Source organism: Dryobates pubescens, chromosome 30, assembly GCF_014839835.1.
Source record: "Dryobates pubescens isolate bDryPub1 chromosome 30, bDryPub1.pri, whole genome shotgun sequence".
Lineage (NCBI taxonomy): Eukaryota > Metazoa > Chordata > Aves > Piciformes > Picidae > Dryobates > Dryobates pubescens.
This window is the reverse complement of record NC_071641.1, coordinates 10,030,908-10,043,573: the sequence shown is the minus strand read 5'-3', so window position 1 is coordinate 10,043,573 and position 12,666 is coordinate 10,030,908. Positions and strand designations below refer to the sequence as shown.

The window sequence follows — 12,666 nt, the reverse complement described above, 5'->3', positions numbered from 1 at the left end:
CACACCACAGCCCAAATCCTCACTGAAGCCTCTCGACTCCAAAAGGCTTTCAGGCAGATCCCAACCAAATGAATCAGTGATTGGTTTGATCCTGTTTGTCAATGGGAACCCGTGGGAGAGACTGATTCTGCCATGGGCATTCCAAGGTGACCAAGGAGAAAGGAGAGGAGCTTGTGGGAAGTGATGGGAGGGAGAATGAGCCCAAGGTAGTCACTGCTGTGTGCAGAGACAGGAGGAGGAGGAGCACTGTGCAGAGATCCAGGAGGAAAGAAAGGCCCAAAGCAAGGGCTGGTGGTTGTTCTCCATGGTGGAGGAGGTCATGGAATCAGAGAATAGTAGGGGTTGGATCATTGAGTCCTACCCCCTGTCAGAGCAGGATCACCCAGGGCAGGTCACACAAGAATGCATCCAAATGGGGTTTGGGATCTCTCCACCCCAGGAGACTCCACAACCTCTCTGGGCAGCCTGCTCCAGGCTTCCAGCAGCCTCACACCAAACTACTTTCTCCTCCTGCTCAGCGGCAGCCTCCTGGCTTCCACTTTGTGCCCCTTTCCCCTTGTGCCCCAGGCTAGCCTGGTCCTAGCCTCTTGCTTCCCACAGTTTCTTTAGCTCCTTTAGGTGTGCAGGGAAGGAGATGCCTGGGGCAGAGGGGCTGGGAAGTGGCCAGCAGGAAAGGCCCTGGGGGTGCTGGGTGGCAGCAGCTGGAGAGGAGCCAGCAGTGGCCAGGGGGGCAAGAAGGGCAGCAGCAGCCTGGCCTGCAGCAGCAATGGTGTGGGCAGCAGGAGCAGGGCAGGGCTTGTGCCCTGGGCTGGGCACTGGGGAGGCCACAGCTTGAGTGCTGCCTTCAGCTCTGGGCCCTCCCTGCCAGAAGGAGCTTGAGGGCTGGAGCAGGGCCAGAGAAGGGCAAGAGAGCTGGGGAAGGGTCTGGAGCAGAGGGCTGGGGAGGAGCAGCTGAGGGAGCTGGGGGTGTGGAGTGTGGAGCAGAGGAGGCTGAGGGAGACCTCCTTGCTCTCTGCAGCTGCTGAGAGGAGGCTGCAGCCAGGGGGGGGCTGGGCTCTGCTCCCTGGTAACCAGTGACAGGGGAAGAGGAAATGGCCTCAAGTTGCCCCAGGGCAGGTTTAGCTTGGAGATGAGGAGAAACTTCTTCCCTGGAAGGCTTGTCAAGGGCTGGCCCAGGCTGCCCAGGGCCATGGTGGAGTCCCCATCCCTGGAGGGGTTTCAAAGCTGTGTAGCTGTGGTGCTGAGGGCCATGGGGGAGTGGTGATCTGGCAGTGCTGGGCTGAGGGGTGGCCTCCATGACCTCCAAGGTCTTTTCCAAGCTCAACGATTCCAGGATTCTGTCAGGCAGCTGAAACTGACCAAAGCTGTAGGTCAATGAACCAAAAAAGAGTGAGAAATGGAAGCAAGGGGGAGAAGGGAGCTGCCAAAGCCTGCTCAGGATCAGTGCACACTGAATCCAGGGGACAGCAGGGAGGCTGCTGCTGCAGGCTGGGCAGCTCTGACTCCCCTCTCTTCCTCCTCTTCCTCCTCACAGGACCGGCAGAACGCCCGGAGGATTCACGAGGCAGCAGGGCTGCCTTTCTTTGAGATCTTTGTGGATGCTCCTCTCAACATCTGTGAAAGCAGAGATGTGAAGGGCCTCTACAAAAAGGCAAGAGCTGGAGAGATCAAAGGTATGCAGGAGCCAGTCAGCTCTGCACACACACAGCTGGGCTGCTCAAGGCTCTCTGCAGTGCTTTGTTTCCCCAATTCGCCTGCCCACAAGTGTCACCTCCAGTGCCCACCGTGGCTGCCTGGGTGCTGCTTGGTTGTACAGCTTTGCTGGCTAGGGCATGAGGATTGAACTGAACAAATTTACTTTAGCAACTAAATCAGCACTGGTGAGGCCACACCTCGAGTGCTGGGTGCAGGTCTGGGCCCCTCACTCCCAGAAGGTCACTGAGGGGCTGGAATCTACATCCCTTTAGCCACTCTCCCATTATGCTTCCCTGGCATGAAGGAAAATCTCCCTTCACATCCCCTCCAGAAACCTTCTCTCACCCCTAGTCCAACATCCTGGGCAGGTGCCCAGCAGAACAAGACTTGGGGGTGCTGGGTGGCAGCAGCTGGAGAGGAGGCAGCAGTGGCCAGGGGGGCAAGAAGGGCAGCAGCAGCCTGGCCTGCAGCAGCAATGGTGTGGGCAGCAGGAGCAGGGCAGGGCTTGTGCCCTGGGCTGGGCACTGGGGAGGCCACAGCTTGAGTGCTGCCTTCAGCTCTGGGCCCTCCCTGCCAGAAGGAGCTTGAGGGCTGGAGCAGGGCCAGAGAAGGGCAAGAGAGCTGGGGAAGGGTCTGGAGCAGAGGGCTGGGGAGGAGCAGCTGAGGGAGCTGGGGGTGTGGAGTGTGGAGCAGAGGAGGCTGAGGGAGACCTCCTTGCTCTCTGCAGCTGCTGAGAGGAGGCTGCAGCCAGCTGGGGGTTGGGCTCTTGTCACTTGCAATAAGTGACAGGATGACAGAAAGCAGCCTCAAGTTCTGCCAGGGCAGGTTTAGGTTGGAGATGAGAAGAAACTTCTTCCCTGGAAGGGTTCTCAAGCCCTGGCCCAGGCTGCCCAGGGAGGTGGCTGAATCCCCACCCCTGGAGGTGTTCCAAAGCTGCAGAGGTGTGGTGCTGAGGCCCATGGCTTAGCCCCAGCTTGAGCAGTGCTGGTTGGACTGGATGCTCTGCAAGGTCTTTCTTAAGCAGCATGATTCTGCCTTCTGTGATCGTCTGTAGGATTCACTGGGATTGACTCAGAGTACGAGAAGCCTGAATCTCCCGAGCTGGTGCTGAAGACCAACCTCTCATCTGTGTCTGAGTGTATCCAGCAGGTAGTGGAGCTCCTCCAAGCACAAGTAGGTCAATTCTATGCTTGTAAACCTGACTGCAGCCTCCTGAGCTCCTGTGTGCACATGCCTTCCAAGTGCTGCCTGTCCCTCCTCTAGAACATCGTGCCCCGGAGCTCGGTTCAGGATGTGCTGGAGCTGTTTGTGCCCGAGAATGAGCTGGACAGGGTGCGAGCCGAGGCCGAGACGCTGCCCTGCCTGGAGATCACTGAGGTACTGCTGTGCTGCAGGGAGGAGGCTGAGCTGAAGGGAGGTGCTTGTGGTGCTGCTGGTGGCTGTGCTTTACAGGGAGCTGAAGCACCATCCTGAGCCTCATCTCCCCCCGCTGTGCTGGAGCAAGCCAGGGCCTTCAGCCCCCTTCATTCGCAAGCAGCTGTGCTACCCACACACCTCAGCCTGGCTGAAACAGACACGCCAAACCCACTTCTGCCCCTGTAGATAATAGAGAGAATAGAGCTGCCCCTCACCCCCAACACTGACTTGCCAGACCAGCTCAGTTAGAAGCCAATGAAGCTGTGCTTACAAGCAGAAGTACATTCTGCAATGAAATACACCGAACCTGGACACAAGATACAGGATTTACCTATAGGTACAGTTTATACACAGCACAAGAAACCCCCCCTGGCAAAAACCAAGGGGCTCATAATAGCTCCACCACTCCCTGCCCCTTTCCCCTTACCCTCCTGCACAAAGGGGACAAGAGAAAGAGCAGAGAGTTGGTGGTTAGTACTTAGCCACCACAAAGAGCACGGCCAAGGTCAGCAGAACCCAGCAGAAGCTCAAGTTAGTATCTCACAGAGCAAGGAAGCTGAGAGGAGAGAAAGTTAGTTGCCCTCTCCAAGTTCTATAGCAGCTCTGTGTCCAATGGGGTGGGTTAGAGCTTGTCATTACTTTCCTTTTCACACCCAGTGGGGATTTATTCACATTCTACCACTTTCTGTTCACCATCTGTGGAGAAATTTTCAAGGCACAGCCTGAAACTACCCACGAGGGACAAGAGGCAGAGCAGAGAGTGGTTTGTTAGTACTCAGCCACCACAAAGAGCAAGAGGCAGAGCAGAGAGTGGTTTGTTAGTACTCAGCCACCACAAAGAGCAAGAGGCAGAGCAGAGAGTGGTTTGTTAGTACTCAGCCACCACAAAGAGCAAGAGGCAGAGCAGAGAGTGGTTTGTTAGTACTCAGCCACCACAAAGAGCAAGAGAAAGAGCAGAGAGTGGTTTGTTAGTACTCAGCCACCACAAAGAGCAAGAGGCAGAGCAGAGAGTGGTTTGTTAGTACTCAGCCACCACAAAGAGCAAGAGAAAGAGCAGAGAGTGGTTTGTTAGTACTTAGCCACCCCAAAGAGCAAGAGGCAGAGCAGAGAGTGGTTTGTTAGTACTCAGCCACCACAAAGAGCAAGTTGTTAGTACTCAGCCACCACAAAGAGCAAGAGGCAGAGCAGAGAGTGGTTTGTTAGTACTCAGCCACCACAAAGAGCAAGAGGCAGAGCAGAGAGTGGTTTGTTAGTACTCAGCCACCACAAAGAGCAAGAGACAGAGCAGAGAGTGGTTTGTTAGTACTCAGCCACCACAAAGAGCAAGAGGCAGAGCAGAGAGTGGTTTGTTAGTACTCAGCCACCACAAAGAGCAAGAGGCAGAGCAGAGAGTGGTTTGTTAGTACTCAGCCACCACAAAGAGCAAGAGGCAGAGCAGAGAGTGGTTTGTTAGTACTCAGCCACCACAAAGAGCAAGTTGTTAGTACTCAGCCACCACAAAGAGCAAGAGACAGAGCAGAGAGTGGTTTGTTAGTACTCAGCCACCACAAAGAGCAAGTTGTTAGTACTCAGCCACCACAAAGAGCAAGAGGCAGAGCAGAGAGTGGTTTGTTAGTACTCAGCCACCACAAAGAGCAAGTTGTTAGTACTCAGCCACCACAAAGAGCAAGAGGCAGAGCAGAGAGTGGTTTGTTAGTACTCAGCCACCCCAAAGAGCAAGAGGCAGAGCAGAGAGTGGTTTGTTAGTACTCAGCCACCACAAAGAGCAAGAGGCAGAGCAGAGAGTGGTTTGTTAGTACTCAGCCACCACAAAGAGCAAGAGCAGAGCAGAGAGTGGTTTGTTAGTACTCAGCCACCACAAAGAGCACAGCCAAGGTCAGCAGAACCCAGCAGAAGCTCAAGTTAACATATCCCAGAGCGAGGAAGGGGAGAGGAGAGAAAGTTGGTTTCCCTGTGTAAGCCTTCTGGCAGATGTGTGTCCAGTGGGGTGGCTCAGAGCTCGTCAGTGCTTTCCCTTCCGCACCCAGTGGTGATCTGTCGACATTCCACCGCTTTCTCTTCGTGACCTGTGGGAAATCTTCAAGGCACAGCCTGAAACTACCAAGGAAGGTGGCTAGGCAGGTGTGGGGCTGGCAGGCCCCGCTGAGAGCAGTGCCTCTGGGTTTTGTTCTTGCAGCTGGACCTGCAGTGGCTGCAGGTGCTGAGCGAGGGCTGGGCCACGCCGCTGACCGGCTTCATGCGCGAGGCGGAGTACCTGCAAGTCATCCACTTTGACACCCTGCACAACGGTATGGACCAGCCCTGCAGCAGCCCCCTGCCCACACAGCAGCTAACAGAATGCACTGCCTTGGAAGGCACCCTCCAAGGGCATCTTGGCCACCCCCCCTGCAGGCAGCAGGGCCAGCTCCAGCCAGAGCAGGCTGCCCAGGGACACAGCCAGGCTGAGCTTCAGTGGCTCCAGGCATGGAGCCTCCAGCACCTCCCTGGGCAGCCTGTGCCAGTGTCTCCCCAGCCTCCCTGTGCAGAGCTTCCTCCTGATGGCCAACCTGGCTCTGCCCTGCTCCACTTCCAAACCATTGCCCCTGGTCCCATCCCCACAGCCCCTTCTGAACAGTCCCTCCCCAGCCTGCCTGGGGGTGCCCTGCAGACTTTGAAAACCCTTAAGGTCTGCCTGGAGCCTTCTCTTCTCCAGGCTGAACAGCCCCAGCTCTCCCAGCCTGGCCCCATAGCAGAGGTTCTCCAGCCCTCTGATTATCTTGGTGGCCTCCTCAGGCCCCTCTCCAGCAGGTCCAGGTCTTTCCTGTGCTGGGGGCCCTAGAGCTGGACACAGCCCTGGTGAACAAGAGGGCTTGGAAAGGGCCATGGGGGCCAGGAAGCCATGCCCTGAAACACCAATGGTTGCCAAAGGTCACAGAGGTCACAGTGCTGTGGCCAAAGCCCTGGCTCATGGCTTTGACATTGTGTTTGGTGCCCATCAAGCACTTCAGGAGCCACTGTGGAGCTCTTCTCATGCTTGTGTATTCCAGGGTACATAAAGATGCAGACCCCAGGCCAAGTAAGCAGAAGGCTGCTGGGCTGAGTTTGAGATGGGAGAAGGCAAAGATGTTCCTTGGCAACAGGAGCAGAGCCTGACTGCCCCTCTGCTGCATTCTGCTCAGACCCTCCCAGCAGCTTTGGTGCCCTCAGCACAGCCAGGGGCCTGTTGGAGCAGGGCCAGAGGAGGCCACAGCAGTGCTGGCAGAGCTGGAAGCCCTCTGCTGGGAGGCCAGGCTGGGAGAGTTGGCCTTGGGCAGCCTGCAGAGGAGAAGGCTCCCAGGGAGACCTTCTGGTGGCCCTGCAGTGCTCCAAGGGCCCAGCAGAAAGCTGGAGACAGACTCATTACAGGAGTGCTGGAGTAGATGACCTTCAGAGGTCCCTTCCAAGCTAAACATTCCATGATGAGCATGGTTGGAGGTGCTTCACCACTGGAGAAAGCAGGGACCGTTGAGGCAGGGATTGCCTACAGCTGAGCCTGGGATCCCCTGCCAAGTGTTCCTCTCCTGTTGCCCAGCTGGAGATGCTGCTGCTGTGACTTCACATGCAGGCAGCTCGCTCCCTTTGGCTGCTGCTAACAGCAATCTCCAGCCTGAGGAATGTGGGCTCTTGGGGAACAGATCTCCCTGAGCCTCTCTCATCCTCCTCCTGGAGGATGCTGTGGTGAGGCAGGGCAGCGACTTGCTGCTGTCCCTGGCAGCTGTGTGGAGGCTGTGTAGGGGTTTCTCCTTCCAGCCAACTCAGATCCTTTCAGATCTGTAGCCTTTCACCTCCTGGCTGGTGAGCAAACAGTGCTCACAAGCACATGGCCTTGTTAGCAGAGCCCCAGCTGTGGTCTTTGAGCTGCCTGTTGTGCCTGGCAGGGTGACAGAGGTGCCCTGTAGTGACCATATTGCTTCAGAGCTCTGCACTGTGTGCTGGAGGCTGGTCTCAGAGAGCCTCTTCTTTTGGGGTGCCCCCCCTAAACCTGTTGACTTCACTGAACACAGCTCCTCTGAGGTTCTTGGGTGTATGGTTAGGATTTGTAGAGCCCCACAGGGGCAAAGCCCAAGCCACTAGCTTTTGGGAGTGGGTGAACTCTCCAGAGCCAGGGCACCAACAGCAGTCCCTGTGGCCCACCTTGTCTCCACAGAGGTCCCAAACTGAACATCTGCCTGATCAGGCCTGCAGGATGACACCTGGGCAGGAAGGAGAACATCCCTGGGTTGCTTGGAGAAGCTTCAGAAAAGAAAGGAGGGTTTCAGTCTCCTGGTGTTGAGGCTAGGGGGGGGTGGTGTTGCTAAAGAGGGGATTGAAGCTGGTCTCTGATTCTTTCCAGAGATGGCCCAAGGCCTTTGCCCAGGGCTGCAAGGGGTAGTTTTTGGCCTGGAAGAGCCATGGTAGTTTAGATGGACTTGTGCTAACCAGTCAGTGCTCCTCTCACCTCACCTTGGAGCACCACATCCCCACCTTGGTACCACCAGCAGCTGGGTGGAGGAGTTGCTCTCTGGAGCAGCACAAAGGCCACCAGGAAGGAAGATGGATCTGTGCCAGGGGTGCTGGGGAGCCTCCAAGTGGAGGCCTTAAAGGGGTGGCTTTGCTTCTGGGGTGTTAATGACCTTAACTGTGTTTGTGTCCTCCCAGGAAGGAGTCGCTCTGTAGCTGGTATGTACAGAACTGCTCCAGGGTGGGATGGAAATCACTTCAATTGGGTTTGTGGGTTGGGTTTTGGGGGGGGGGGGTTGTTGTTGGTTTTGCTTATGAAGTGATTTTTTGGAGATTTACAAAACCAAATGAAGACAAAACCACCCTCCCTGTGTGATTCATAGCACACCCTGTGTCACCACCAAAATCCCACTTCCCTCCTCTGGAGTGATTTCTGGTTAGCCCTCTTGTCTCTCGCTCTTGGAGAGGGAGCATGGAGCTCCCCAGCTCCAGGACCATTGGCTGAGTTGTTCTGATTCAGCTTCTCCTGTGCTGATTTGATGTAGCTGATCAGTGCTTGATGTGATTCCCATGTCTGCAGTTTGATCCTCAGGGGCTCCCTCCCACCTGATCTTGGTTCTGATTATTCCTGAAGGGGCTTGGGAATTGCTGCCCAGCTGATGGAGAGCAACAACCACTAGGAGCCCCCCACCCCCAGGAGCAAAGCAAATCCACACCACAGCCCAAATCCTCACTGAAGCCTCTCGACTCCAAAAGGCTTTCAGGCAGATCCCAACCAAATGAATCAGTGATTGGTTTGATCCTGTTTGTCAATGGGAACCCGTGGGAGAGACTGATTCTGCCATGGGCATTCCAAGGTGACCAAGGAGAAAGGAGAGGAGCTTGTGGGAAGTGATGGGAGGGAGAATGAGCCCAAGGTAGTCACTGCTGTGTGCAGAGACAGGAGGAGGAGGAGCACTGTGCAGAGATCCAGGAGGAAAGAAAGGCCCAAAGCAAGGGCTGGTTGTTTCCCGTGGTTGTTTCCCATCTTGGAGGAGGTGTGCAGGGAATGAGGTGCCTGGGCCAGAGGGGCTGGAAAGTGCCCAGCAGAGAAGGGCCAGGGGGTGTTGGTCAGCAGCTGGCTGGAGGGGAGCCAGCAGTGGCCAGGGGGGCAAGAAGGGCAGCAGCAGCCTGGCCTGCAGCAGCAATGGTGTGGGCAGCAGGAGCAGGGCAGGGCTTGTGCCCTGGGCTGGGCACTGGGGAGGCCACAGCTTGAGTGCTGCCTTCAGCTCTGGGCCCTCCCTGCCAGAAGGAGCTTGAGGGCTGGAGCAGGGCCAGAGAAGGGCAAGAGAGCTGGGGAAGGGTCTGGAGCAGAGGGCTGGGGAGGAGCAGCTGAGGGAGCTGGGGGTGTGGAGTGTGGAGCAGAGGAGGCTGAGGGAGACCTCCTTGCTCTCTGCAGCTGCTGAGAGGAGGCTGCAGCCAGCTGGGGGCTGGGCTCTGCTCCCTGGTAACCAGTGATAGGACAAGAGGAAATGGCCTCAAGTTGCATCAGAGGAGGGTTAGGTTGTATGTTAGAAGAAACTTCTTGCCTTGAAGGGTTCTCAAGCCCTGGCCCAGGCTGAATCCCCATCCCTGGAGGTGCTTCCCAGAGGCAGAGCTGTGGTGCTGAGGGCCATGGCTCAGCCCCAGCCTGGGCAGGGTGAGAGACTGGTTGGACTCAGTGATCTTTAAGGTCTTTTCCAAGCAAAGCAGTTCTGTGATTCTATGCCCTGGGGAGCAGCAAGCTGGAGCTGTCCTCACAGAGGCTCACAGGGGCTGCATCCAGGGGGGCAGCTTACAGATAGGTTTGAATTTCTCCAGAGACTTTACCAGAAGCTAACTGGAACAGAGCCAGTCTTTGCAAAGAGGAAGAGAGGCCAGGAGGGAGTGAAATGCTCGAGGTGTCTTTGATAGGTGGCTTCACCAGGGGAGGCTCAGGCTGGAGCTCAGCAAAGATTCCTGCCCTGGAAGGGCTCTCAGCCATTGGAGTGTTGTGCCCAGGGCAGTGCTGCAGTCCCCATCCCTGGGGGTGTTCCAGCAGTGTGTGGAGCTGGTGCTTAGGGACAGGGTTTGGTGCTGAGCCTGCAGTGCTGGCTGGAGGGTTGGGGCTGGGGGAGCCTGGAGGGCTCTGCCCACCAGCTGTGCTCTGTGACACTGTGAGACATCTCCAGCCTGAAGGTCCTTATCTTTGGGCTGGAGATGTCTCAAAGCCACCTTGAGCTTTCCTATCTCACTAACATTGCCAGTGACTAAAAGTGCAGGAAGATCACAGAGCCAGGGAACGTTAGGGGCTGGAAGGGTCCTTGAAAGATCATCCAGTCCAACCCCCTGCCAGGGCAGGGTCACCCAGGGCAGGGCACACAGAACACATCCAGGGGGGGTTGGAAGCTCTCCACACCAGGAGACTCCACAACCTGTCTGGGCAGCCTGCTCCTGGGCTCTGGCACCCTCACACCGAGCAAGTTTCTCCTCCTGGGTTCCAGTTTGTGCCCACTGCCCCTTGTCCTGTCCCTGGGCACCCCCACAGTGGTAAAGCTTTTCCTGATGCTCCTGGGGAAGCAGGGGGGAGTGAATAACCTTGGTGGCAGGTCCCCGAGCTAGTCCTGGCAGATTTAACTCTCCAAGGGCAGGTTGTGTGCCTCTGAGCACCTCTGCAGACTTGCTGCCTGGGGCTGGAGGACCTTCACATGTTGTTGTTCCTTCTTTTCCTCCTTCTCCTCCTCCTCCTCCTCCTTCTCCTCCTCCTCCTCCTCCTCCTTCTCCTTCTCCTCCTCCTTCTCCTTCTCCTCCTCCTTCTCCTTTTCCTCCTCCTTCTCCTTTTCCTCCTCCCTCTCCTTTTCCTCCTCCTCCTCCTCCTTCTCCTTCTCCTCCTCCTTCTCCTCCTCCTTCTCCTTCTCCTCCTCCTTCTCCTTCTCCTCCTCCTTCTCCTCCTCCTTCTCCTTCTCCTCCTCCTTCTCCTTTTCCTCCTCCTTCTCCTCCTCCTCCTCCTTCTCCTCCTCCTCCTCCTCCTTCTCCTCCTCCTCCTCCTCCTCCTTCTCCTCCTCCTCCTCCTTCTCCTCCTCCTTCTCCTTCTCCTTCTCCTTCTCCTTCTCCTTCTCCTTCTCCTTCTCCCTCTCCCTCTCCCCCTCCCCCTTCCCCTCCCCCTCCTTCTCCTTCTCCCTCTCCCTCTCCTTCTCCTTCTCCTTCTCCTTCTCCTTCTCCTTCTCCTTCTCCTTCTCCTTCTCCTTCTCCTTCTCCTTCTCCTTCTCCTTCTCCTTCTCCTTCTCCTTCTCCTTCTCCTTCTCCTTCTCCTTCTCCTTCTCCTTCTCCTTCTCCTTCTCCATCTCCTCTCCTTTTCCTACTTTCCCTCCTCGTCTTCCTCCTCCTGCTGCTGGTGCCCCTCCTGCAGACGGCGTGGTGAACCTGAGCGTGCCGATCGTGCTGCCGGTGCGCACGGAGGACAAGGAGCGGCTGGGCGGCTGCGCGGCGCTGGCGCTGTGCCGGGCGGGCCGCCGGGTGGCCGTGCTCCGCCGCCCCGAGTTCTACGAGCACCGGAAGGAGGAGCGCTGCGCCCGCGTCTGGGGCACCACCTGCGCCAGGCACCCGCACATCAAAGTAGGTTTGCACCCCCACACACACCCCCTTCAGACGTGCTCCTGCCGAAACCTGGCCAAGGACCGGGAATGGTGGCTGGGGGAACGGCAGAGTCACGGGAGAGGGCTGGAAGGGACCTCCGGAGAGCCTCCTGCACCCAGCCCAGGGCACGCAGGAACACAGCCAGGTGGGACCTGAAAGTTCCCAGAGAGGGAGACTCCACAACGTCTCTGGGCAAAGGACATGGGATGGAGAGCGACAGGAGTTAGGTGGAGGTTGGTCTGCAGCAGGGCAGGGAGGCTCTGCAGAGGGACTTGGATGGATTGGGTCCATGGGGCAGTGTTCAAGGGTGGTGTTCAGTTAGGAAGGGTCACTCCACCTGCAGGGTGCTGAATGAAAAGGGAAGGTCCCCCTGGGAGGGAAGGTCCCGCTGCAAGCACTGCGCAGAGGAGCTGGGGGGGCAGCAGAGGTGTGGTGCTGAGCCCTGTGTCACTCGGGGCTGTGGCTGCAGATGGTGATGGAGAGCGGGGACTGGCTGGTCGGAGGAGACCTGCAGGTGCTGGAGAGGATCAAGTGGAACGATGGCCTGGACCAGTACCGCCTCACCCCGCGGGCACTCAAGCAGAAGTTCAGAGAGATGAACGCTGGTGAGTGTGCCCTGGGGGACAGCAGCAGGGACAGGGCTCTGCCTGGCACCAGGAGAGCTCTGTGTGTGCTGTGCCCGCTTGCTCTCAAACTCCCAGAGCATACCTGATGTCTCCTGGGTGCTCCCAGACAGGGCTGTCCCAGTGGGGTGAGGAGGAGGGACGTGGGGGTGACAGCAGTGGCTGTGGCATGGCCCCCCCGTGGGTAAGGACAGTGCCTGTTGTGGGATGTGTCCTCTGTGGGCATCACCAGGCACAGGACTGGGAAGTGTTCAGCCTCCTGCTTGTTTCCTCCCTGGTAGGACACAGAGTCACAGCATCCCAGCATCATGGGGCTGGAAGGGAGCCTATGGAGAGCATCCAGCTCAAACCGCCCCCCTGCTCCAGCAGGGCACCCCCAGCAGCTTGCCCAGCAGCACAGTGCCCAGGGGGGGTTGGAAGCTCTCCACCCCAGGAGACTCCACAACCTCTCTGGGCAGCCTGCTCCAGGGCTCTGGCACCATCACAGCAAAGAAGTTTTTCTTTCTGAAGGCAAATGATGTCCCAGGGTGCATGGAGAAGAGTGTGGCCTGGCTCCAGTTCTGGGCTCCCCAGTTCCAGAGGCAGGGAAGTGCTGGGAGAGAGTCCAGGGCAGGCTGCAAAGCTGCTGAGGGGCCTGGAGCAGCTCTGGCAGCAGCAAAGGCTGAGAGCCCTGGGGCTGAGAGCCTGCAGGAGAGCAGCCCCAGAGGGCAGCTGAGCAATGCTCAGCAAGAGCTAAAGGAGCTGTGGGGGGCAAGAGGCTGGGGCCAGACTCTGCTGAGTGGTGCCCAGGGCCAGGCCAAGGGGCAGAGAGTGGCAGGCAGGAGGTTGGATGTGAGCAGGA

General features: G+C 57.6%; 1 protein-coding gene across 1 annotated transcript in view; it reads left to right on the top strand.

Annotated features, from left to right (window-relative positions):
- Positions 1-12,666, top strand: part of PAPSS2 (3'-phosphoadenosine 5'-phosphosulfate synthase 2) — a 39,306-nt gene that overhangs the window by 23,009 nt on the left and 3,631 nt on the right. The window contains exons 4-9 of the mRNA XM_054174746.1: positions 1,535-1,673; positions 2,750-2,868; positions 2,959-3,072; positions 5,288-5,399; positions 10,976-11,181; positions 11,672-11,807. Of these exons, the coding sequence (XP_054030721.1) occupies positions 1,535-1,673; positions 2,750-2,868; positions 2,959-3,072; positions 5,288-5,399; positions 10,976-11,181; positions 11,672-11,807 (826 nt within the window). The remainder of the gene's footprint in view (positions 1-1,534; positions 1,674-2,749; positions 2,869-2,958; positions 3,073-5,287; positions 5,400-10,975; positions 11,182-11,671; positions 11,808-12,666) is intronic.